The sequence below is a fragment of the Malaclemys terrapin genome, chromosome 3 (genome assembly GCF_027887155.1).
Source record: "Malaclemys terrapin pileata isolate rMalTer1 chromosome 3, rMalTer1.hap1, whole genome shotgun sequence".
Classification (NCBI taxonomy): Eukaryota; Metazoa; Chordata; order Testudines; family Emydidae; genus Malaclemys; species Malaclemys terrapin.
Genome location: NC_071507.1, coordinates 17,456,907 through 17,482,500, shown reverse-complemented (window position 1 = coordinate 17,482,500; position 25,594 = coordinate 17,456,907). Strand labels below are relative to the sequence as shown.

General features: G+C 37.7%; 1 protein-coding gene across 4 annotated transcripts in view; it reads right to left on the bottom strand.

Moving 5' to 3' along the window:
* MEIS1 (Meis homeobox 1) overlaps nt 1-25,594 on the bottom strand; it is a 128,847-nt gene that overhangs the window by 6,366 nt on the left and 96,887 nt on the right. For all 4 annotated transcript variants that reach the window (XM_054021875.1, XM_054021877.1, XM_054021878.1 and 1 more), the window contains one exon: nt 17,867-17,943. In XM_054021875.1, the coding sequence (XP_053877850.1) occupies nt 17,867-17,943 (77 nt within the window). The remainder of the gene's footprint in view (nt 1-17,866; nt 17,944-25,594) is intronic.

Sequence of the window (25,594 nt, the reverse complement as noted above, 5' to 3'; positions counted from 1 at the left end):
GCTCACATTGCTGGGGACTTCAGAGCAATGCATTCCTTGTAGAGATTTCTTGGTGGTGGTTTTTTTTTTTTTTTTTTTGCTCTTTATGCAAAGACTGAGGTCAAGGCGAGGTCATGGCTATACAGTAATTGAACTTATAATCCTGTTTTCCCCTGCTAGGCCTGACCATTTACAGCAAACATCTTGTTAGATTGTAATTACTGTACTACTCAAAAATCCCCACTACAAATGAAAAGCAGCTCTTTTGAAATAAAAATAGTTAATATTTGTCATCTAAAATAATATTCATAGCATTTTAACTCCTAAACTCAATTAGTTTTGGAACTGTTGTTATGATGAAAATGATATTCAAATCGAATACAAGTAAAATAGAAAACCAACACACATAATACAAAATAAATCTCACCTGAGTCTATTCTGAATACAGCCATAATGGAATTAAGATCATAATCAACGAGCTAGAGTAGAACTTCACTCTCTCTCATTTAACTAAGCAGCAAACCCAATGAAGAACACCTCTAAAAAAAAGTCAGCATAACCCAACTTCTCAGCAAAGATTTAAGAGTGCTCTAGAGAGGTCTCCTTAAGAAGACTGCCTTATTTTTACAAACTATACTTCAGTATTTACTAGTGGAAAAGGAGTGTTATAAGTAAAAACAAACTATACTTGGCAAAATAAATCACCAAAGTATATTTTGTGAAGCAATATTCTTAACTTGTCTTCACTGTGTGTTTGCCACACATTAGCAAGATCTTTATTGTAATAAAATTAAAAAGGTACCACAGCATTCCAGCATGAATCTGGTGTGACTTCTGCTTGTTCTAAACTGATATGGAACAATGATCACAAAATATAGAACTTTATGTTGTTTGTAATCTTTAAAGGAGACATCTATAGTATAGCACACTTCGTTTCCTCAGATTTCACTTTCCTGACTGACTTCCATTACATAAGTCCTCAGAAAGTTAATCAAGATGTGAATTATAATCAATCTTGTCTTGCCAAAATGTACTCTGGAAGCATTCTATACTCACACACATACACAAGGCCCTATTCTGTAAATCTTACACATAAATTAGGTCATACTTTAATCAGTACCAGTTCTGTATCAATTTTTATACACACTTCTAATACAAAAAATTAAACTACAACAAACTGTGCTGAAAATCAGTTCATCATTATCTTGTACAAACCATGAAAATTAGAATCATGTGAGCAGAAGGTTAGAGTAATTCTCCATTCTCATTACAAGCACAGGTGTAGCACAAACACCATGTAAAAAAGGCAATTAAAATTTCTGCTCCCCCCCCTTCCCCCCCTTTAGCTGTCTTAGCTCCATGACCAATTAGAAAATTGTTTAATACCAGGAACCTGGCATTTGAAGAAAGCAATTTTCATAGGAACTCATAAGAAAAACAACAAAGAAATAAGGTATTTATTTTGGTAAGCCCAGAAGGCTTTTGCTTTTCGTATGTGCATCCCACCCTTGTACTGCACAGACTTCTAAATACCTGACAGAGTAGGAAATCCTGGGAGAATAAGGGGCCTTTCCGGTAGCCATCTGAGATTGGGGAGCAGTTTTATGCTTGCTAGTTCTCCATAAAAACCCTCATTTAGGAAAATCTTTTCACCCAGACCAAGAAGTACACAGCTAAACAGCTTAAGTAAACTGAGAACATTTACTAGTACAAATAACCAAATTTTTCAACCTTCCCCCTTCTCAAAGGGCACACATTATTAGTAGATTAGGTAGCTGGAATCTTACTTCAATAACCTGTTTAGTCTGGTATTTCCCAATACTTATACATAAGACCTGTCTAAAATAAAACACATTCTCACCTGTTTGTCCCACACTACCACTCAGGATGTCTACTTTCAGTACATTTTACACACAGGCACTTCCTTAAACATTCTCATACGTATTTTGTATGAGAAGATAGATTCTGCAAAACAGCCATGTGTTTGGATGCCTTAGGGGTGAATTCAGATGCAAGAACATTTTCCTTCTGGGCAAAGTAATAAAATGACATTCTTGCTCCTCCCACTAGAAGTCAAACTGAGGTCAGCTCCCCATCCTTGTATCTGTTTAAATAAACTGGTCCAGCTGTTTGTTTCCAAAATGCCCTTTAACCTTCTGTCCCATCCTCCCTGTCTTTGTAACAGAATGCTTTGCTTTGCATTATAGTAGATTCCAAACTACTATGCATTAAAAAAGTATCCACTTTAAAGTTTCTTTATTTTTCGTGTGAACCCAAAAGAACACATTAGATTAAAATAGGAATAACTGTTCCTTTCAGAGAGCAGAATGGGATTCAATTATATCTACAAATCACATCTTAGGGCTGTTCACAAAAAAGAAAAATATTTAGTTATGTTTGGAAAAGGAATATGTGTTTAGGAATAAAACCTCTCCACCAGTTTTTAGTAAAGAAGGTCCAATAGCAAGATGACTATTTGAATTCTTGTTCGATACAATGATAGAAGCCCTGGTAGCAACAAAACAGTGTTACAAAAAAGTTAACAACAACAAAAAATCCTCCAATTGTTCCTAGCACTCACATCACTCTCATTTCCCCCCTTGTTAACATTCAATTACTTTAAAAAATGTTTGTTTTAAAAATGCAGAAGAAACCAGGACTAATGCTTTAAAAAAAGTATTTACTTGTAAAACAAATGCTTATTCAAAACTAATTTTCTCCAAATACAAATCTTCTATCAACTCCTATAACAAATTATGGTTCCATTCTGGCAAACACTTAACCTCATACTTAAAACATAGACATAATTTTACTCAGGTTAGTAAAGTTACGCACATGCTTAAGTGTTTGCATAAGGAGTGTTTATTTCCACACTACACCATGTGTCAATAAAGTTACTCTGATGCAGACTCTTTCCCCCTGAATAGCAGAGTCAATAGCTGCTTATAACTAATGTGATTTGTCAAAGTGCAAGTCAGACCTGCCACCAAACTGAAAAAAGTTAACACATTGTGTGGAATTCTGCAAAACAATGCATATGCAAATGGATATTTTTGTGAGGGGAAGACAGTTGAACAGTTGGGTAAATGTACAAGCTCAGAGAGGCTGAATTATTTTTTAAGTTAATCGCATTTTCTTCTCCCTTTAGATACAACAGCTTCTATTCTCTCTTTGCTAAACAGGCAAGAATGAACAAAAATCTATTTGTGTAGCTTCTCCCCACTCTAAAGAGAACCAAGAGGCAACACTCTTTTTTAAATATGCATTTTGTTGAACTGTTTTCTTTTAGATTTTTATTCTCCAGTGGTAACTGTAGCTCTCTCCTATTTAAAGGTCTCACTATTGTGACAATGAGCATCTCTGGTCACATGGATAAGACTCAGACCAAAGCCCAGTGATGCAGCAATCCGCCTTTGAACTTTGACCTTCAGCTCGCCTGCCTTCACTGCAATAAACAAGTTTTGTTTCCTCTCATTGAGAGGCAGCATCACCAGTGATGACAAAAACAAAACAAAAAAACCAACCCAACCTTTACCAGCCAATAATTTTAGGGTGAAACAGGCTAAAATGCACCAGCCAGAAAGTGAGTATTTTCACTAAGTCACAAAACCCTTCTAAAAGGCACATTTTGCTAGATTCATGTTACAGCTTGCCTGACGTTTTTCACATAAATCTGCTCTTTTTCCTCCTGCTGCACCTCCCTTTGTTGCTTGTGTAGTCATCTGCAGCGCTCGCTGAAAAAGTGTGTATTTCACACTTCTGTCCATTAAATAAAATGAGGCCCTCCCTTGCTATCACAGTTTTCTAAAGTCACCTTTGCTTGTGACTTTACTTCATGGTCAGAGACTTCCAGTCTTCAGTGCAAGCCCCCTAAAGATAGATGTTTAGACTTGATGGCGCATATAAATTTAATCCCACCTGCCCTCCCAAAATACAAACATTTTCACAATATTGCCAGTCTTTGAGCCCTTATGTTGTTCCCTGTCAATTTCACACTGGAGAGTGGTGTTGGAATGCTGGCCAGGGGTTTGCATATCAGAAGTGGTGCTATTAAGTGCCAGAAAACACTCTGCTTCAATCATTTTGAAGCATGTTCTAGCAAACAGGTTTAAGGACTATAAGAAAACCCACAATACCTATAAAATGGCAAACAACATTGCTAAACCAATGCCTTTTGTATATCTCACTTTTAAAAATGTACCTATCTACTTTGAAAAGAAAGAGGACTTTCAAATAAAGTATAAACAGGCCAACTAGGATCCATCCACATAAATACTTGTAACAAAGTACCTAGGGCTACCAATGGTATCATTTTTACAATAGATTATTTCTATAAGCATTACCCTGCCTTCAGTTTCAGTCACCAAAACTGCCAAAAAAAAAAAAAAAAAAAGCACTTTCAGGAGTTGCAATATTCTATACCACTTGCTGGTATCACTCATTTATTTAGTGTTTCCATAATTTTTTCAATTTAACACCTAATTTCTAGAATATTTAAATGTAAACTTGTAATAATCCAAGAGTCACAGTTTAGCATATTTCATTGCTGCTTTATTCCTAATTCCCAAATATTTTCAGTTTTGCTTGTTTAAGTACTTTCCTGGGCCTTTTTAGGTAGTAATTAAAGAAAAAAAAAACCTTTTGCAGAAATCATTTCACAAAATTTTCATATTTCAAAGTCTAAAATGTGCTTTAAAAACAGCCTTAAAACCACATTCAAGAATAAATAGATCCCTCTCTAATTATACATACACAGAGTAACTGGAGGTTTCCCAACTGTAATCATACTTCCCACCTCTAAAATGAGAAATAAATACAAAAAAAGCTCTTACTACAGTTATTAAAAAGTTTTTATCTTGAAGCTAGTTAGCGAGCTTAATGATCCATAACTACCATTCATTAACTTTTCCTCCTTTCTACACTCCTTTTATTTGTGAAAAAAAGGTTTCAAGACACTCAAGAAAGTTGATTCAATCTAAAGCAGACCTCATGAAGCCATGTTTGGCAACTTTTCTTGGTTTCTCCTCCTCCTCTGAAATGAAGGCAGGCAGAACTGCAATTCATCATTTACAACACAAAATAGGGGAAGGGAGGGAAGAGAATACATGCTCTGCTAACCGCTCACTTCAGAAACGTAATATCGGAATTTACTCAAATCACAGCAAGTCCCTCAATCAGATGTATCCAAGTTCTCCCTGAAGCTTAGTTTTCTTCCTTTGGCAGTACTGGAATGTTTGTCAAATGAGAATACGGAGGGTTGGGTATTGTGTAAGATAATATTTAAGAGTGAACTACAAATAAAATACTATGCAAAACTAGTGATGAAAAACCACTAATTAGCTGACAAATTTGATGTAAAGCACTAATGAAAGCCATGTGCTGTTCTGCAATTTTGTTTTAAAAATAGTTTCTAACTTCAAGCATTACTATGTGACCCTACAAATGTATTCATTTGGTGCATTCAAAAAAGTTTCTTTGAAGCAGGAAAGCGCTATTTATTCCCTTGCGAGCACAACCTGCTAATGTACCAAGCATATCAGCACAAAGATAGAAAGGATGAAGATGTGATCAGATATACACACCCAGTGTGTATGCCTGGCATGCCCTACATTTACTAGCCAGGCACATAAGAACTATTTCAGATTTGTCGGAATCCTGCTTGATCTTCTTTGAATGCTACAAAATCTCCCTCTCTTTCCCCCCCCCCCACACCCCATGCCCCTTTTTGTTATTCATCATAGGACACAACCACACTATGCCCAGCCCAAATAAAAGGAATGGCCTCTGGAGAGCTATGAAGGGGGTCAGGAAGGCATCCTGCCATTGAGCTGGATGGAGGAACTGCTCAGTTGCTATTACCACATCATGGTGGCCTTGACCCTGGATCTTCCCCTCCAAGAGGCTGGTGGCCCTCTTCTGAAGTCTGGTGGCTAGTCCACACAACAGGTTCTTTCCAGTTGGCAGCCTTGTACAAGCCACTGTCCCCCACTCACTACTTATAATGGATCTTATGGGAGAGTGGGAAGATGCGCCCAGTCCTGTGGCCCACAGTAAAGAAGTTAGAGCGAGTAGACTGCTCACACTACTAGCTGCTGGCTCAAATGAGCAGGGGCTGAGAAATGCTCTTGTGCGTGGAGGCTATGGATCTCTGTATTATGTCCTGCCCTCCAGCAGACCACTTAGGAATGAAAGAACCAGTGTCCCATACCAGATGCTCCCACCCTAACAGGTCACTGGAGTGAGCTGAGAGCGGCCAACCAGACCCCTGAAGAGCCTCTTAGGGGCATACAGTGACAGAGCCTCTGAAAACGAGAATACAAATTGAAACACTATAGTTTGACTTGTGAATTCCACATGGAATGAACCAGGTAGAGTCACCCGGCAACCCATGTCCTGGCCCTTTAGGTAGGAGAGGGTAGCTCTGTTTCCATGCTGATTTGGTCCTTGCTGTCATTGCTAAGACTACGAACAAAGGTGGTAGTTGTGGTGGTGTTTTTGTGACGCAGACATCTGTTTAATAGAAACTGGTCTGAAACCACCAATTCTTTTCGCATTGGTCATGAAAGAGCATCGGCTGGTAACAACTCTCAGAGACTACTGATCTATTTAAACATCACAGAATGTACTGTTTCAAAAGTTTGTCTGGTAATGTGATTCCCATTTTGCTTGGAGATTAATTTCCATGAATGGATTCTCCTATTATTGTTGCTTAGGGAATCTCCCCATCATGACATTTTTTTTAGGGCAAGGAGAGGAGAACTGATGTCCCCAGAAAGTGGTATGATCAAATGAACATGGGTAAGTCAGAGGACTGGCACAGAGGAAGGAGGCTTGCATGATCTTGAGGCACACAAAGCTTATCACAGCTAGGTCCTCAGCTAATCTAGATCAATGATGCTATGCTGATTTTAGGGCCGGGGTGGAATTATAACTGAATATTAAGAGGCAATGGATATCCCAGCATTTTAACCACTGAAACTATTATATGACCTACGTTTTGTTTAGGACTGCAGTGGTGGTATTTTTTTTTTAATGGTATCTGCTGTTTTCTTTTCTTTTTCTAAAAAAAGACCCAAAGGGATCTTTAAGTGTTTAATTCTAATACAGACAGTGATACAGAATTTCTCCAGGATTATTTATGACCAGACTGGGCAAAAAGCACACCCTCAAAAAGCACTTCCTTCCCATATGCCTCTGGCTCAGTTTCACTTTTGAGAAGAGAAAATTGTTTTATTCAACAAGGAGGCAACACTTGCCCCATTTTTAATATTTCAGGTTGACTTTTTAACTACTCAGAAATGCAGTTTGTTCTATGTAGGCGCAGCCTGGAGCAAGTTTATGATGTAAGTGCAGGAGAAGGTCTCTGAGGGCACAGTTCTTAGCTTGTCGGGGTTTCAATTCTCAAGGGTTAATCGCTATACACCAATCTCAGCAACTGTTGACACAAAATAGGTGGAGATCAGGTCTGTGCAAGCACAAAATACCAGAAAGGCAAACTGTATGTAAACACACTTAAGACAGATTTGACAAGAATAGACCAAAACCTGACTTGCAAAGAAATGACAAACTATTACTTCCCTCCTCCTCCACTTCCCCCACTGAGGTTACTTTTTCTAACAACAAAACCCACACTCTCTCATTTTAAAGAAAAAACTGTAAGCATCTCAATGTATTTAAGATTGCTTGGCAGGGATTGCCATAATGTGTAAGGTGTCCTATATGTTTTTAAAGAATAACTGTTTACACGTAGCATATACTTGGGTTTCGATAGTTTCTGTTTAAAAAAATACTAACAAACAATTCTGACCTAGACCCTAATACAGCAGAATAAAGCTCTTGCAAAAGGGGGGAAATAAGCAACTGGAAAATGTATGAACAGTGCCTTTTAATCTTATCTTCATGACATCTGACAGCACATTAGTTATAGAATATTAATGCATCCACTAAAAAGTTTGTCATGTACAAAACTATCATAGAAAAAGATGGAATGCCTGGGGGAAAACAATTTTTGCTACCTATTAACTTCTAAAATGCCAAGCGTCTTGACTGTCATTCTCTCGGCATGCTTGCTTTGTCTGTAGAGTGCAACATTCTGCTAAGGGAGCTGACTTCCCTCTATTTAAAAAGTTTGTGTGTTGATATACATTTGGTAATTGCTGTCTGTCATTTAATTTATTTGCTGTGTACTCAACAGTGGTTGATTTGCTTGCAAACTAGTGGAAAATTACTAGAAGTTCACTTTTCTTATTTGTTGGCCCCACGTATCCAAGGAAGGTCTCTCCATATCTAGCCAACAGTGAAATTCAGATCGGTACAGAGGACAAACCCAAGGGGTAGGCACCGCTGGAGTCCCACTTAAGGCCTATTTTGAGGGTTTAAATAAGCTTTGTGCTAGTTCTCTGCACAGAGGTGAATTTTACCCAGAAGGCCTATGACAAAAGCAGTGGTTAAAAGGTTTTAGAACAGATCACGGTAAAGATCATCAGGCCAAGTTTTGGTTACTTTGTGCATGCCAACTGAAATTCATCTCTGAGCAAACTGGCTGGCACAAGGCATCAGAATAAAGCTCAACATGGCTTGTAGGCCTTTTGTTGGTCCTTTGTGCGGGAATGAATTTTACCTGCCTTATCCTTCTGTCACAATGGGACGTGGGGTCTCCCCAATTCTGTCTCATTTAAAACTGCATAAAGTTCCTGTTCCATAGGACCTTTGCAACAAGAGGGTTGGTAACAAGTAGGGGTTTACATATTTATGGATATGCACACAGAAAGTCACCTGACCAAGTCATGACCCATATGCAGAACCCTCCTTGGAAAAATAATATAGGAAAAAAAGAGGGACTAGCTGTTGGAAGGGATTTCCAGTATTTCCACAGCTAGAACACCGGAAGAATTTTGGTGCTGGTGATTGTAACAGAGAATATTTAACTTGTCTTTAATGGCCAGTTTGAATGTGGACTCTGGGTATTACCCACCTTTTCTCTCTTGCACATGCTACTGTATGTGTGTCCCCCTTTTCTGAAGTGGTAGAAACTGTAATGTCACTAAACAACCAGCCAATGATGCACCATCAGCTCTACCAAGGTTCTAGTGCTGACCCTTCCTATTATCAGACAGGATATTCATGATCAGAAAGATTATACTGAGGCTGATGCACTGGACAGTACAATCTTCTAATGTATCAGTTATTATACAGGCTGAGTAATGTATATTTGTCCACACTGCCTTGTGAGTTTTAATCTTGATTTGAAGGGTTTATAGTCTTGAAATGTGTGAGGTAATTCACTCTCATTATGAACTCCACTCCATTTTAGTCTGGATCCAGGGACAGTCTTGGGGACACTTGAAACAAATGGCCTCATGGGTTACTCATAGATGGCAAGAATTTTGTCTCTGGGCATTATAATCTAGTCTAGTTTGGGGGCACCAAGAACTCCAAGGCTGCTTTGAACAAACAAATCAATACCATAGCCATGTGGTGTAGATGGTAACCTACTAGAAGACAATCTTAAAGAATGATGGGTTCCCCCCACTTAAAAATGTAGTCCCAGAAGAAAAATGAGAGTGGCTTTCTGTATATATACTATAAGTACCTACCACCTTTGTAAATAATTTACTCCTCTTTCGTTATTTAAGAATTTTAACCATACAAATCATACTTAAGTCTGTGATGTAAAACATAAAACTAAGTACATTTAAAAACAGCTAAATGGTAGTTTTAAAAATACAAATTTACTGTTTTTCCCCCTTAAAATCAGACAAAAGCAGCATCAAGGGCACACTCCTAAGATCCTCTGACATGACAGTACCTGATGGATTCTAAATTCACAACTCTTCTCCCTGAAAGCTATTTGCTCAGCTTTCCTAATAATACCTTGGTTGTCTGGCAACTCTCCAGGTCTGTCTAAGGCAATATGCAAGCTACACATTTTTGACTGATTTCAATATTTTCTTACGAGTAACTATATAGTATTTTACGTAGTGAGTATTCCTGATTATTGTAATTTAAGAACCAAGAAATAGACTACAGATGTAATACTATTATTTCAATTGGCATTGAAGGTGAAATGCATAACAATTAGCTAAGACTTCGTGAAAACATAAAAGTAAAAATCTGTTTAAAAAGCCCTGCACATTGTACATTTAGAACAGCTAATTTACCACACATATTCTGAATAATCAAACCATTTACTCAGCAAGATTCCTTTTTATGGTTGGTGGGCTGTGGGCGGGAGGGAAGGGAGTGGGTCCACTTCCCCTTCACAGAAGCCTACCTTCTCACCTTAATTTTGCTTAGGAGTAACAAACACAACACAATGTTTAACTACTTTTCATATTGTACATTCTCTTTTACATCTGTTTTTCTTACTTTAACATCATTCCTGTGTTCTCATATTATTGACAAGCAACATTGAAACATCTGTAAATGTATTATTAAATTATATTAAGAAATAAAAGGGAGAACAGAAATCTGGTGATCCTGATTGATGGCTGAAGTTAAGTTAATTTGTGAATGTTTTAACATTTACAGCTAAATAAGTACCTGTATTTACTCCATCTCTTACTACTCAAAAAAGTATTTAGTAAGGTCCACACTACCTGCCCGATTTGGTGGGTAGAGATCGATCTTCTGAGATCAATTTATCGCGTCTCATCTGGACGCGATAAATCGATCCCAGAAGCGCTCCCCCGTCGACTGCGGAACTCCTGCTCGCCGAGAAGAAGAAGCGCTGTCGACGGGGGAGCTTGCCTGCGCCGCGTGGACCTGCAGCAAGTAAACAAAGTTCGATCTAGGAAACGTCGACTTCAGCTACGCTATTCTCGTAGCTGAAGTTGCGTTTCCTAGATCGATCCCCCGCCCCAGTGTGGACCAGCCCACAGATTCAAATTGCAGCTTGACCTTTACTAGTTTTATCTGTTTACCATAATAAAAGGAGTAACAGATCAATCTTTAAAAAGTGCATATTTTACTACCTATGACTGAGAACTCAGCGTGAAATGGTTTGTAAAGGCAATAAACCAAGTGTGTTTTGCCTATTTATTCTATTTCGCAGTTTTGTAGGCCCTACATATGAAAATGAATTCCTGTGTAGACAGCCAGTGCCAGATGTATGCATCACTTAAAGCAAGCCCACTTATCCCTAAAAATAGTGTTTAAGTGGATCTCAAGTGGTGCATTGGTCATATGGTGACCCTCTGCACAGGGATGAATTTCATCCTCAGTGAAGTAATTTAGCTAAGATGGTATGCATTCCAAGTACCCAATTCAACTCACAGGAAATATTGGAAATGGAAGTCTTTCCCATTTACATCAACAAGAGCTGGATTGGGGCCTAACTCTGAACTGTGGGGTAACCTCTCTACAATACTACCTCATATGTATTTCTATTTATTTATTTTCAAATGAGCCAAAATCCAGGCACCCAAAGCTGAACCCTACACTAACTGCAGGTGAGCAGAAGAAATCTCTGGCTATTGGGGCCCAAATCTGACAGTCCTCAAAAATGACCCAAAGAAGAGCTCTGTATAGCTTGAAAGCTTATTTCTCTCACCTACAGAAGTTGGTCCAATAAAAGATATCACCTCACCCATCTTGTCTCTCGAAAAAAAAGGCATTCATCTATTCCAGAGAAAACCACTGGGGCCTGTTTACTCGTGACCAGCAGGATCTGGTCTGTTGCTTCAGCCATCCCTTCTCCCAACCCACTATGCAAAGAGAGGAAGTGGAGAGAACTTCCACTAAGTTCCCTCTTACTGCCCGAAGTGGAAAGGGATGAAGATTATACCCCTGTCTCTCCTACCACTGCTGAGAAGTAACCCTTTTACCTCTAAGCAACGGGGAGCCTCCTTCCTACTGCCTGATGGGGAAGGGCCGTACAATCCTGTCTCCTCCATAGAAAGTGAAAAGGAGTCCATGGTTCAAGTACCACCCCATGCCAAAATGCCATTTCCATATGGACTGCCTTCCATGCAATTGGGGACACAAACCTTGTGGTGCCCATGTTAAAAAAAATTCTTACAGCTGCTTCCTTGAGAAGCTCTAGCTCCTCCATGCTTTGGAACTTGAAATTTGGCAGAGGGGAGTTGTCCTATGTGAGGGATGTGCCATTTACTGTCCCAGTGGGGAAAAAAAAGCCCAAATTTGGCCAAATTATAAACTTTTGAAAAATCTCCATTCGCATATGCTCAGTAGAAGCTTGTTTGAATTTGGAAGCTAAATTCTCCAAATATTCTGTCTGTACTGGACATGCTCCAGACTCTGGGGTTGTGCAGGACTTCCTCGGAAACTGCTGTTCCAGGTTACTGTCTCACTGGGAACTGAGAACAGGCAGAGTGTCTGGCCCGTGCTCTCAGGGTATGTCTACACTGCAATTAGTCACCCAATGGCTGGCCCCTGCCAGCTGACTCAGGCTCACGAGGCTCGGGGTTGTTTAATTGCGGTGTAGATGTTCCAGCTCAGGCTGCAGTCTGAGCCCTGGGACCCTCCCACCTCACGGGGTCAGAGAGCCGGTGCCTCAGCCCGAGCCCAAATGTCTACACAGCAATTAAACAGCTCCTTAGCCCAAGCCCGAGTTCGCTGGCATGGGCCAGCCACAGGTTTTTAATTGCAGTGTAGACATACACTCAGTGGTCCCCTGCTGGTGCCCAAGTAGCGTGGAAGAAAAAAGCAGCCTGATTTGAATATAGACAGAACATGAGCTGGACTTGGGACAGCAGGGAATAGATTGGGACAAGGATCCTTGCTAGATGAGGAACTAAGATGAGGACCAAGGACAGGCTGGAGGGGACAGAAGGGGTCAATGGGGAGGGGACAGCAGGGTCTCCAACCACTAAGCACATTCCCTTGCAGAACCAAGATTCCTGAGTCTCAACATCCCTTTGCTGTAAGAAAATAACTATCAAACCCACTTCTCTCTAGTGAGTGGTCTACCCAGAGGATGACAACATACTAGTGCTATCATTTACTCCTTTAGCTCAAGTAGGAGAAAGCTGAACTGTGGACTAAAGTTCCCAACCCTGCTTATGACCCATGTGGTGATGGTATTATTCCAGATGATCAGATTTTTTTCATTACTTTGTAAAAAACCTAATAAATTACATACTAAAAATCTACATTTTAAAAAAATTGATGTTGCAAAGTCAAGCACCCAAATGCCAGTTGTGACTGAAACCTTAATTTGGTCCTCTTGTGCATATGCATTAAGATACAGTCTTTAATTATATGCTCACATTCTTTTTTTCCACAGGGATCCCTAACTCATTCAGTGCACAGGTTAGACTGTGCTACTGTCAGTTTTCTGAAAATTCAGACCATAGGTGTCTCAAATTGAGTACCCAAAACTAGTGGACATTTTTCACCTTAATCTCTCTGAGCCTCTGTCCTCCATCTGTAAAACGTGGCTAATACCACCCCTCACCTCAAAGTGGTGTGAAGATTAGTATCTTAGTGCTTCACAAACATTAATTAATTAGAGTGATGAGCACCATAGAAAAGTCCATGAGGAAATTAATAATTTTGTCTTCAAAGCAAGGTTTGAATAGCATGAAGCAAATGAAGCACTGAATGAGCATAAAACAAAAGTGAATAGCTGCTCATGCCGTGTGTACTATCCATCCTGTGCACTGAATGAGGCAGGGATAATGTGGAAAAAATAGTATGTGATCATTTATTTTAGACTGTTTCATAATGGATACACACATGAGGGCTAAATAAAGATTGCACAGGCAACCTTAAGTTTGGTATTTCCTAACTTTTGAGTGTTCAACTTTGCAGCCTTACCATTCTTTGAGAGAGAGAGAGAGAGGGAGGGAGTGTGTGTGTGTATAAACACTACACACACACTTGACATCCAATACACTTCTGTAGCACTTGATGAGAATTGCTTTCCCTCCTAAAAGTGCCACTAGTCATTATTTAACATTAGCTCTTAACAGGGATAGATTCAGGTGGGATGCACTAAACAAGGAAACTGTATAGATTGTTTGATATACCCTATACTAGCTCTCTGCTGAAGTAATAAGTGATTGTATTGCACTTTCTGGATGTTTCAATCACAAAGCAGAAGTTTTTATCACAGGGGAAAAACACCTTATTAACCTCTACTCTGTCAGATCCTCTCTATGTCCATATATGCAACACTGTCAGGAATGATCGGTGACTCTTCTAGTTCATGTTATCATGCTCTGAATCTAAACCACTAAGGGGTTAAATGACTAACAAGAGAATGACTTGAATGGGTGATTTAGACTAACAACATACTGAACTCTGCCACTGTAGTTCCTACAACAGGCTTTTTGCTACACAATGACATGTCACTCTTTCCACTACAGAAATATCCAATAGTTCCAAAACATGGTTCCAAATGCAAACACTGCTTGGTTTACAAACAAAATCTTTATTTATAAAAATCACTTACCTGGCCAATTCCAATATAAAAAGTATTTCAGTTCAAAACTTCTGCATTTTTAAGATATCTGTCCTGCCACTGATAAGGTTTGTGGGACATCTCATACCTTCAATCCATGCATGCAACCTCCTCTAACTTCAAGTGGAGTTGTGTACATCAATTGAAGAAACAACAATGTTTCTGAATGCAGGTGAAAAATCATCCTCTTTTCATTAAGAGTTTGCAAAGAAAATTAAAGTACACAACTAGCATTTATTTTAAAGGCATCAAAATATCACAGAAGATATAGATCAAATGCTTTCACACTACATAAAACAAACCTTCTCTTCACTGACTGTTTTGTGGCAAAGTCATAATGCTATCCAGAAAAATCCAACGTTCCCACTCTGGACTAACTACCATACTACTAGACATGAGTTTATGTTTTTCATGCACATTTCATGTATTCCCACATGCTATGTTGCTGCCAATAATTTATGACTGATCTGCACCCGGGCTGCCCTTCAGCATTTTATTTAATCTTTGCAACAGTGATTTACAATGACTCATCATTAATACAAAAATGTACATGTGTGTTAACAAGTTTGGAAGAATCTAAGAAGGAAGGTAAAAATTTTTTTTGAAAGTTGTGGCTGAATGACTTATGAGCCAGCTGAAGAAAGGCAAAGTAAACCATAAATGATCTGTTTGCTGTTCCCTGCAGCAAACAATTTAGGCAAAATAATTTGTTCTCATGCATACCTTGTTATAAAAAAATATGAATAAAAATGTTGGGAAACATTTTCATGTATCATCAACATTCAAATTAGCTGTTTGGTGTTTATCCCACAGGTAGTTTTAAGTAGTCCTTTCCATGGCCTGCTCTCTCAGACTTTCAGTCATAACATCCATTTTTTGAAACTGCCCTTTTTGAAAGCCTGTGTACTGCATTTTGGCATTGCTGCCCTTTCAAAAATCAATGGGAAATCAAACATGGACACACAATTTAAAAATGCACTTCATCAGCTCTCCAGTTTTGAACCATTTTGGGGGAAATTGTCTCAAGAATGAATACCACAATTTAATTGTAACTCCATGGGAGAATTCTCAAACTGGCATCTGCAGTATGACTGCCCTACATCCAGGAGACTTCAGTTAGACTGTATTTTGACCTGCATTTATTTTTTTCTTGCACATAGAGAGCTTATACAGACATGTGTGACAAAAAAACAAAAAAAAAAATTCAATTATAGGGCAAGTTGGGTACAAAGAGAGACCACAACGTCACTCGGGATAAAAATCTACTAACGTTAGTTCAAAAGCATGCTGCGGTCATTGTCTCCTAAAACTTTTCGTAGGCATTCCTAAACTGACATACTTGTCCATAGGAAATCATATACTTCAGTCAGATCCTCCATTCATACTTCCCCTTGTTGACTGAAAGGACTGACTTTTTATATTTCTCCTCATAGTTTATGGCCTTCATTCATGGGCTCAGCCTCCAAAGGGTCACCAAACATGAGATTTCTAACAAAGGCAAATATATAGCCTTGGAAGAACACTTTCAATATCTCTATGGCATACATACGGTAGCTATGCTCACAGAATATTTTTGCTAGCATATGAAAGATGGAAAGGAAAGCAAATGCACCTGTAGGAGTAGGATTTGAAGTAAGGGATGGTATGTGTTGACGTATCAACTGTACATAGCTACACGTTTCCAGAGCCTCTCCAATGCAACAATCTTTTACTCAGCCATTATCATTAAGTAGGAGCCCTGGTTATCTACATGGCCCCTAAAATGGACAAAACCACCTATCATTCAACTTAAGGACAACAATACAAATTAAGATATTGATTGGACAAACGGTGGTGTAATAAATCTACAACAAATAAAGATACTTTCCCCCCCTAATGATTTGGAATACTGAAACCGAATTTGCTATTAAAATATATCTGATGATATTTTTAGGACAACATTATTTTTTTCTTTTTACAGTAAGTATCTGGAAGCACACTTCAGTATATAAGGTATTCTGTATTTTCCTTTAATCAGTGTCTTACAAGGCTGCAAAAAAAAAAAAAAAAAGATCTCCTAGGTCTGCTGTGAGGTCACAGAAATTGATAACCCTTACAAGCTATGCTTATGTGAGTCTGCCTGTGTCTCACAGATAGTGCACTTTGTAAATTAATCCTCCAAAGGCAAATATATTGTAAGTAGCTTGTTATCTCTAAAGTACTAAATTGAAGAATACATGGGATTATATTGACAGAAATTACATTTTCTGTAATGGGGTTTAATATATCTGAAATCTCTCCGATAGGCTCCCAGTCTCTCTCACCAAGGAGGGTTTGTTAATGTAGGTGCAATGGACATCAAGACAAAATTTATTCACTAAAATGGATTAGGCCATGTAATCAGAGCTTCAGTAATATTAATCTCTGACACGTATTGAATGAAGGGGGAGGGAGAACAACTTTTGTCTGCAAACTGGCACTTCTGACTCCCTTCCCCACAGCAGGCTTGCAGCTTACGTTGGCAATTCCTGGGTATTACTTCAAAGAGGATAAGGTTTCCCATCATAAACACTAATTCAAAAATATTAGAACAATTAATTAGATATACTTAGTTTCACAGGGTTTTAGGTTTTGATACACTTCAAATGTGACATTTGTTCTGCTATTTTGTATGAAACCTGGATTTCAATAACCGTATTGTTGCAGTAACAAAGGGTAATAAATCATACTTTTAAAAAATAGTCTTGATGCCACAATTTTGTACTTAAATCGGAATACTTTTGGCTGGTGCAGAAACCCAGCCACAAATAATAAGCAACTTAACATCTGCTTCAGAAACAGCAAAGGTTTAATTTTTTAAAGCGGTCTCTGCTATAACAAATCAAGGGTCCCAACTATCCTTACTTTTAAATTAATAAATTAAACACACAATTTTTTCCCCTGTAATACTTCAGTGGGGAAAAGGCAGATTTTCCTTAAAGTTTGTTTCAAGATTTTCTTTTCTTTCTTTCTTTTTTCTTAAAAAAAAAAAAAAACTCAAATACACTGAGAAGATCCCAAAATAACTTTGTTAGTCAAAAATAATAATTTGATATAAACGGTGATGGACTCAATCAATACAGCCTGAAGAAAATGTATAGAGTGGTGTCTATCTCACTTACATTTTCTGGGTTTCAAGTGATTGATTTCTTAAAGGATGGGTTGGCAGACACAATTATATCCAGGAAAAACACAGACATGCATATAAACTGAAATGTAACTATTTAAAGAGCTATGGGAAAGTAAATACTATATGTTTTCTGCAGTACTAAAACTATAGTTCCCACAACTGAAATCGTTCTGTAGGCTACATACATTTGCATCAATAAACTTCCACGGAAAACTGGCAACTGGAGGGCGTGTCAGCAGAATGCCAATCATTAGAGGCAGGTTGCTAGTGGTCAGAGTACTGGTTGTGGGTAAACACTAAATAAAATTACTTACCAATTGTTCACCTGAAGTATAGTGAGCCCTGTGTCTTGTGCCAACTGCTTTTTCTGTTCTTCTGAAGGGTAAGGGTGCTAAAAGATACCAAAATAAATATATAGATTTAAAATGATGGTTTTACTCATTTTTAATTAATAATAAAGTCTGACGTCTATTTAAAAAGGTGAAAATGCTGAGGTGTGTCACTCTTTTGTAATTATTAATGGGCTACTACATCATTTAATTAATGGCAGTAAAAGACAAGCCAATTATAAAGATTAGTGAAGTGTAGAAATGGCTGCTTAGGATACTGGCAGTACCTTGATATTCAGTGTGGATATTTGTTGCAGTATCACAAAGTTTTGTGATCATCTTATGGGAATTATTAAAGTCATGTGACAGAGGGCTTCTTCTGCATTTCACCAAATTAAGAAAACACACACACACACACACTATGTATGTATGTATGTATGTATGTATGTAAGCACCACTAGAGTCTGATTTAATGAAGGGAAATCTTATCTGTGCCTGAAAATAATTTGCAAATAAAATCAGCATCTTGAACAGCAACAAATGCTGGGATTTTGAACATAGGCCAATATAAGGTCAATGATCAGCACATTTTTGTCTGACATTAACATAGCTGTGCTACACTAATCATGAGAGACAGAAAATAAATACTAATTTAGATGAAGACAATATTAAAATTAAATCATAAGTTACATTTCTTGTGAAAACTTGATTGCTTTCTCAGAAAATTCACTTATGAATACAAATTACTGGTACTTAATAAGTTAAAAGCAAAAACCACATCCAAGTCTGAATTTAGAAACAACTTTGCCAACGTCATTTTCCTTGATGTTAAAGTATTATTGTCCTTAAAGAAAATGAACCAAAACCACAAATACAGCAATTCTCAGGACGAAATGTCTTTTAGGGTAATCTATTCTGGCCCTATACTACAGGTAAAAGTACCACTAACTTGAAATTTAAATGACAGAGTACCTGGGACTAACTTCTGGTCCACTACATGATAAAGTTATTTTAAAATTCCAGTAAAATTATTTGATAAAATAAATTTGACATGTCCAAACAGCATGTTAACAGTTGCAACATTCTTTACTGTATTATGCACACATCCACTTTTCCACAAAACATTCCACTGTTCTTTGGCGTTGCCATTAGATGTAATATTACAAAAGATGTAAACTAAAACTTTTTAAAAATATAGCTCAACTCAAAATCCAACGATCTTACTTCTATGATACCTATTGAAGACATTTTACATATTACTCTGAACCACATAACCGGAAATCTAATAGCTATGTTATACTAATTGACATTACTGAATTACCTCATCTTACAAACTATGGACTTTCATAATTAAATTTGTTTTCTCTTGTCAGTTTGTCCAACAGAACAGAAAGCACATTGCAGTGGACTCTAACACTAACAGAATATGCCTATGACACAGAAAAATGATTAACATGACTTTTACCCATCAGTGGTGGAGTATTATATGTAGACTGAATATATCTTATGTACTTTCCAATACCAATATATTTTTGCCTTTTGAAAATGCTTCCAGGGCAGCTCCATACTCCTAATTATATCTGAGCTACATTTCCATTAATGACAAGTATACTTTTATGGGCATAAACATGACACAATCATTGAAAGAACATTCATAGAAACTATTTTGAATTATATTATTTGTTAAATGTGCTGATAGCCACTCCTTGCAGAGTTTGCTAGCCACCTTTCAGTTCTTTTATGCTCTATGGTCACAGTATCAATGCCATTTAAGTTTAGAGCCTATGTAATTGCCGCTGCAATTCATTTGTGCTTTATTTTCAGAAACATGTTTGTACTTATATACTACGCAGCAAACTGTTGTATTTTAGTTATGTCCATCAACTTGATCTTAGTCCATCAGAAGAACCTGACCATTCAGCTTGAAATAGCCTCAGTATTCTCTTCAAAACCTTACTATGAAGATTTGTAGACTTTCATTTTAGTTTTACTTCTCATTTTAACTTTACTATCATAAAAGGATATGCTTTATTTTCTTATTTTGCTTTGTCACCTTGCATGTGATCTGAGTTTAAGTAATTGAACAAACTGTGTCTAATTTTATGTAGCAAGCAATAATTACTAGATAGCCTCTAGCTACTGGAATTTAGAACTCTGTCTCCATTTAGCAATTTTCAATTGTTCTGGATATTTTTCCAAATAGTCAAGACCGGATAAAATTAGTCATCAGAATAATACAGCCACTGTATAAATAATTGCTTTAAGTGTATCAAAACAAAATTCCTTAAATCATGGTATGTTTAAGGTCATCTGATTTTTTCCATAGTCTAGTTATTGACTTAATGTAGCATAAACTTTGAATTTCATGAAAAATCTATAATTGTTATAATCACATGAAAGCCATGACTTGATGTGGCTAATCCCTCTCAGCCAGAAGTTCACAATGAGGTAGGCTTTTTATACGGAGACTCAATATGCTTAAAATATCTTGAACACTGTGCATCCTTATTATATAAGCTATTTGTGGATACTATGAGTTGTGCCTTTAGAGGCTTAAAAAAAAATGACTTGACAACTAATCAACATGCCACAGGCTAGGTTGCTATAAAAACTTTCAAAGCCTTGTTGCATTCCCACCCACCAGGCTAGTAAGGCATATGCTACAGGCAATGGCAGACATCACATTGCAACAGAGATAAAGGGGAAAACCCTCAGAACTGCCATTTTATGAAGAAATAAGGAAATTCATTCTGTACTATTGCTGTTAATACTCTTTTCACATATGTAGCAGTAATAGATAGTTTCCATGAGAGTGCTCCTTTATTAATTTTGTTTAAAAGGGACAAAGACACTCTTTAAAAAAGTCACTTATAAATGTAGCACTGATTCCCGTTGGCAAATATACCTATCACTAAGATCACTTTGGGATATCAAAGCAAATTGGACCACTGTTCAATAAACAGTGACTTGAGACCTTTACTTTGTTATGTACATTAGCCTCATATCATTATCTCTTAAAAGCTTAATTATTTGCAAACAATTGATCAAGATGTGAATTTGAGAAAGGAATGCTAGGACCACTGGGAGAGCTGCAACGCATTAGGAGAGCAAACAAAATTACCTTTAGATCTTACAATAAGAATTAACGATTGGGACCATATATAGGGCAGTGCAGTAGCTGAAATGTTCTTTCTGGAGTGTTTTCCATTTGATCTACATTAACACCTCCAGAATGAATGAAAGCTATAAAACAGTGATTATGTAGGGTAAGGCTAGAATCAATCCAACACATGTAGATTGGGAGATTGCAGACTAGCTTTCCTGTGGAGGCTGGAGGAAAAGGGTGCTTCCAAGAGATATGCTCTAAGAATTATTTTGGGAAAGTTCGATGGTCTGTGTTATGCAGAAGGTCAAACAAGATAATCACATTGGTCCCTTCTGGTCTTGGAATCTATGAAAATAGGTAGCTAGTAGGGAAACAGAAGTTCAGAAGAAGCCAGGCTTACACAAATAAGGGCTAAGGCATTACTGTAAAATAATGGGGCCAAATTCTACTTTTTTCTATTCAATGGGTTGCAGCAGTGTTACAGCGCAACATTTGGCCTATCTGAAACCTACCACTTGTTCCTTACTATAAACCTAGTACTGAAACGTGGATTGTTTGACACTATTAATGTGTTTTTGCGGCTCTGTGGTATTACTTATAATAATGACTTAGTACAGAAGTGATTGCTTAATAATCCCATCTGAGCCAGCATGCAAATGAAAATTTAACCCTAGGGAATCTGCCCAGGGCAATATAAACAGTTAAGGAACATTTGAAAAGGTAAAAATAACTTACAGAATTTAAGTCAGAGCAGTCATTTTAGCAGTAACAAAGCAATGAAACTGACAGAGAAAAATGTAATTTCCCATTATGTTCTCTGTGAACAGTTTAATAAAACTGTACTTAGAGAATAGCATTCTTGATAGAACGTGTTGTTGTTTTCTTTTTAAAATGCAGGAGAGAACTTGTTTAACCAAACAATCAATAAGTCTTCTTTATTCTTTGACTACAGTCAATAGGTAAAGAGAAACTCTACAGTAAATACAGATGGAAAGTGTCCAGACCCATATCTTAATGATACTTCTTGTCCAAATGTACTCCTTTCATCAAATTTTCCACTACTGACTGCAAATGTGGATGCCAGGACAGTGATACACTTTATCTTATCTGCCCTGGTAACCAAGTATCAATAACATTCCCTCCCTCATTGCTTTGCCCACTATAACAGCACATTGTAATGGTTGCAGAAAAATGGAAAATAATCCTGTACAGAGCTTGCTGCTGAGATAATGGAAGGCTAAGCTGTCCCTTCTCAAACCCCAGATTAGTAATTTCTTGTGACATAGAACTGCCTCTATACCCAAACTGCAAAACAGCTGTAACAAAGCACAGAGATAGAAGCAATTTTCAAGCAAAATGTTATATGTTATACTTTAAAAGGTATGGGAATAGGCACAGGAAGAACGGATCTAATATGAGGAGTTATGGCAACTGTCCAATATAATAACCCTTATCAAAGCATGTTCTGTTGCTTGGCTGAATATGTTGGGAGAACAATTTCAGAAGTTCTTTTATCCTTTTCCTCCAGTCCTCTGCCTCCTCCACAGCTAAGTTTAATGCATTTATAGAAGATGACCTTGAGCTAAACTCTGGTATGTGATGGAGAGATACTTACTCCCCCCAAAGAACTCCCCCCTCAAAAAAAGTCTACCACATGGACTTTCACTATATTAACCATTACATTCCTGTATTATGCTATAAAATGTTCTAATGAAATGTTTTTTGAATTTATATATAGTCTTATTTTAAAGATTCTTGCTCAGCTCTATTACGAGTCTAAACCTAGCTGTTCAATTAATAAACAGAATAAGTAGGTGATCTGGATAATACTGACAAATTACAAATCAGTTTTATAGTTAACTTTAAATCTTGTTTAATCAAAACTTTTTCACTGTAAAAGAATTTGATATTGTGTGGGGGAGGGGTTATATGTTGTACACGTGAATTGTTTACATTGTTCACAATTAAATTGATCTATGATACATTTTTAAAAAATCCATAATGCTTCCTTATTGTATTTCAGCTTTATGAATTAGTTTTACTGTTTCAGTGAATGCTTTTTTGTCTCCTGACTGCACATTATCAAAGAGACACTTTGTGCCTGCTATTTGCATTACAAAAGCAGTGCATGGTGTAGTCTAAGAACATAGCTTGAATTTATAGTAGTTGAGTTCTGTATCCTCACACATGGTGGAATCAAAAGAATAACTAGGGTGTCTGCACTGGCAAAGTAGCCAAAAGCGTTTGGAACACTAACAGTAAAGTCACAAGATTTCAACCTGCTTTCTTAATTCTCACCAGTGTATTTAGATTGAACAATAAATAGAATGCATTTAGACACAGTTTGCTCATTTTTCAGTCTGGGTGAATTAGCTTGTAGATAAGCCCTATTCAGTAGTGGCTCTAAGAAGTTGCCAAGTTGAGGTGTGCAGCTATGAAAATCAACTGAAAAGCTGAAAACTAGATCTTGTTTGTCACATGGGAATGAGTTGCACATCTAAGGAAAAGCTAAACATTTCACAGCAATCACTTTATTCTAAATACATCCACAAGGATACAAAAGAAAACCTTTTATAACTTTCACACCATCAGTTACATAGTTTAGCCCTGTAAATCAGCTGTACAATGCTACTGTATTGTCTGTTTGATTTGTTATTTAAAACTCATTTATTGTATTTTCAGTACATAAAACACATGTAGTGAGTAAACATAATAGAAGGATATATTCGTATTAAATACACAAAGCAGACCTAGTCATCCTTTAAAATTATACACATATACATACACGTGTGTGTGTGTGTGTGTGTGTATGTTATTAAAATCTCATTGAGAAGTGGCTAGCTTGTTAAGCTATAGTGTGTGTGTGTGTGTGTGTGTGTGTGTATCTATATATACACACACACACACACACACACACACACACTATAGCTTAACAAGCTAGCCACTTCTCAATGAGATTTTAATAACATTATTGTTATTAAATTCCTGCACTGATAGTTATTGAAAAGTTAACTGTAAATGCAAAATCAAAACATAAAAACATGTAATATCTGAAGTAACTGCGGTGCCTTTGTATATTTTACAATGTAAAGTGATACTCTGCAGTTTGGCTTCTACTACATCAGAGAATTCCTAAAGGACAGATTCTGAATAGCAACGTACTCCACAAAAGGTCCTATTGATTCCAGTGGGAACCACTCAAGGAGTAAGGTACCATTCAAGGTGAGTAAAGGTATCCAGAATCTGGCCCTTAGTAAGGAAAATACACTATATAAAGTATCTGAGCATCAAAAGAGAGACCTAGTTTTGTTTGAGGAAGCATCGGGGGCCGGGGGGGGGGTCAGAACTACACTATTCAGTGGACAAGTTGTGTTTTCCTGAGAAAAAGAGCCCTCCTTGCTCTATGAGTCTCTCTTTCCATTTCCCCTTTGTAGATAATTTCTTGCAAGAGCTGTCTATGAACCTGTTTTGGCATACACAAACATGAATCTCCTCTCCAGCATTCAAGGAGAGATATGGTATGGCTTGGGGCATTCTGCCAATACTTTTCTGGTGTGCCCCATCAATTTATGCAGAATGTAAGCATTCATTAAGGGCGGGAAGGGAGAAAAGAGGTATGTGGGGGGGGGGGAGGGAGTTCAGTTCATCCCCTACACAGGATATTATAGGAGCCAGAGATGGAAAAGCCTAATAGATCATCTAATCCAGGGGTTCTCAAACTGGGGGTTGGGACCCCTCAGGGGGTCGTGAGGTGATTACATGGGGGGTCGCGAGCTGTCAGCCTCCACCCCAAACCCCGCTTTGCCTCCAGCATTTATAATGGTGTTAAATATATTTTAACAAGTGTTTTTCACTTATAAGGGGGGGTCCCACTCAGAGGCTTGGTATGTGAAAGGGATCACCAGTACAAAAGTCTGAGAACGACTGATCTAATCCATCCTCCTGCAACTACAACATTGTTCCGTCCCTAAAGCACATGACCCACTATGTTGTCCAGTTCAGGTTTAATTATCCCAAGTCATGGACCTTCCTTCACTTCTCTTAGACAATCTAATAGAGCTTACGGTTTTGAGGTGTGAACCTAATTCTTACTCACACTAGTTTAACTTCATTGACTTCAGAGAGAAGCCCCACTCTACACCAGCACAAATGAGTGCAGACTCAGGGAGGTAAATGCTCCCTTTACCTTTTACCCATTACTCCTAGTTAAATCCTGTGGTTCTGTATGAGCCAGAAGGGACGGGGAAAGGGGAACCAAAAGTCAGCAGAGGAGTGGATCTGTGAGTGAGGCAGGAATAGAGAGGAGCCTTCTATTCTCTAGACCCCACTTCGACCTCCGATCCTGCACGAAATGCAGATTGCATGTGACTACTAAGTCGAAACATAGTTAAGTGTTTCATTAGCACTGTATAACGTACTGTTACAAATTAATTTTTGCTGGGAAAGGACAAGGGGACTGTCAACTTTATTTCAAACAGTTTCATCCACTTCCATAAAAAAATCTGAGTGAGTACAAAATGTCAGAAATGTGAACGGGAAGCACTAATACAGTAAAAGCCTGTTCTTCAGGCTGTATTTTCACATTCTGTACACAGTAGGCATCAGCT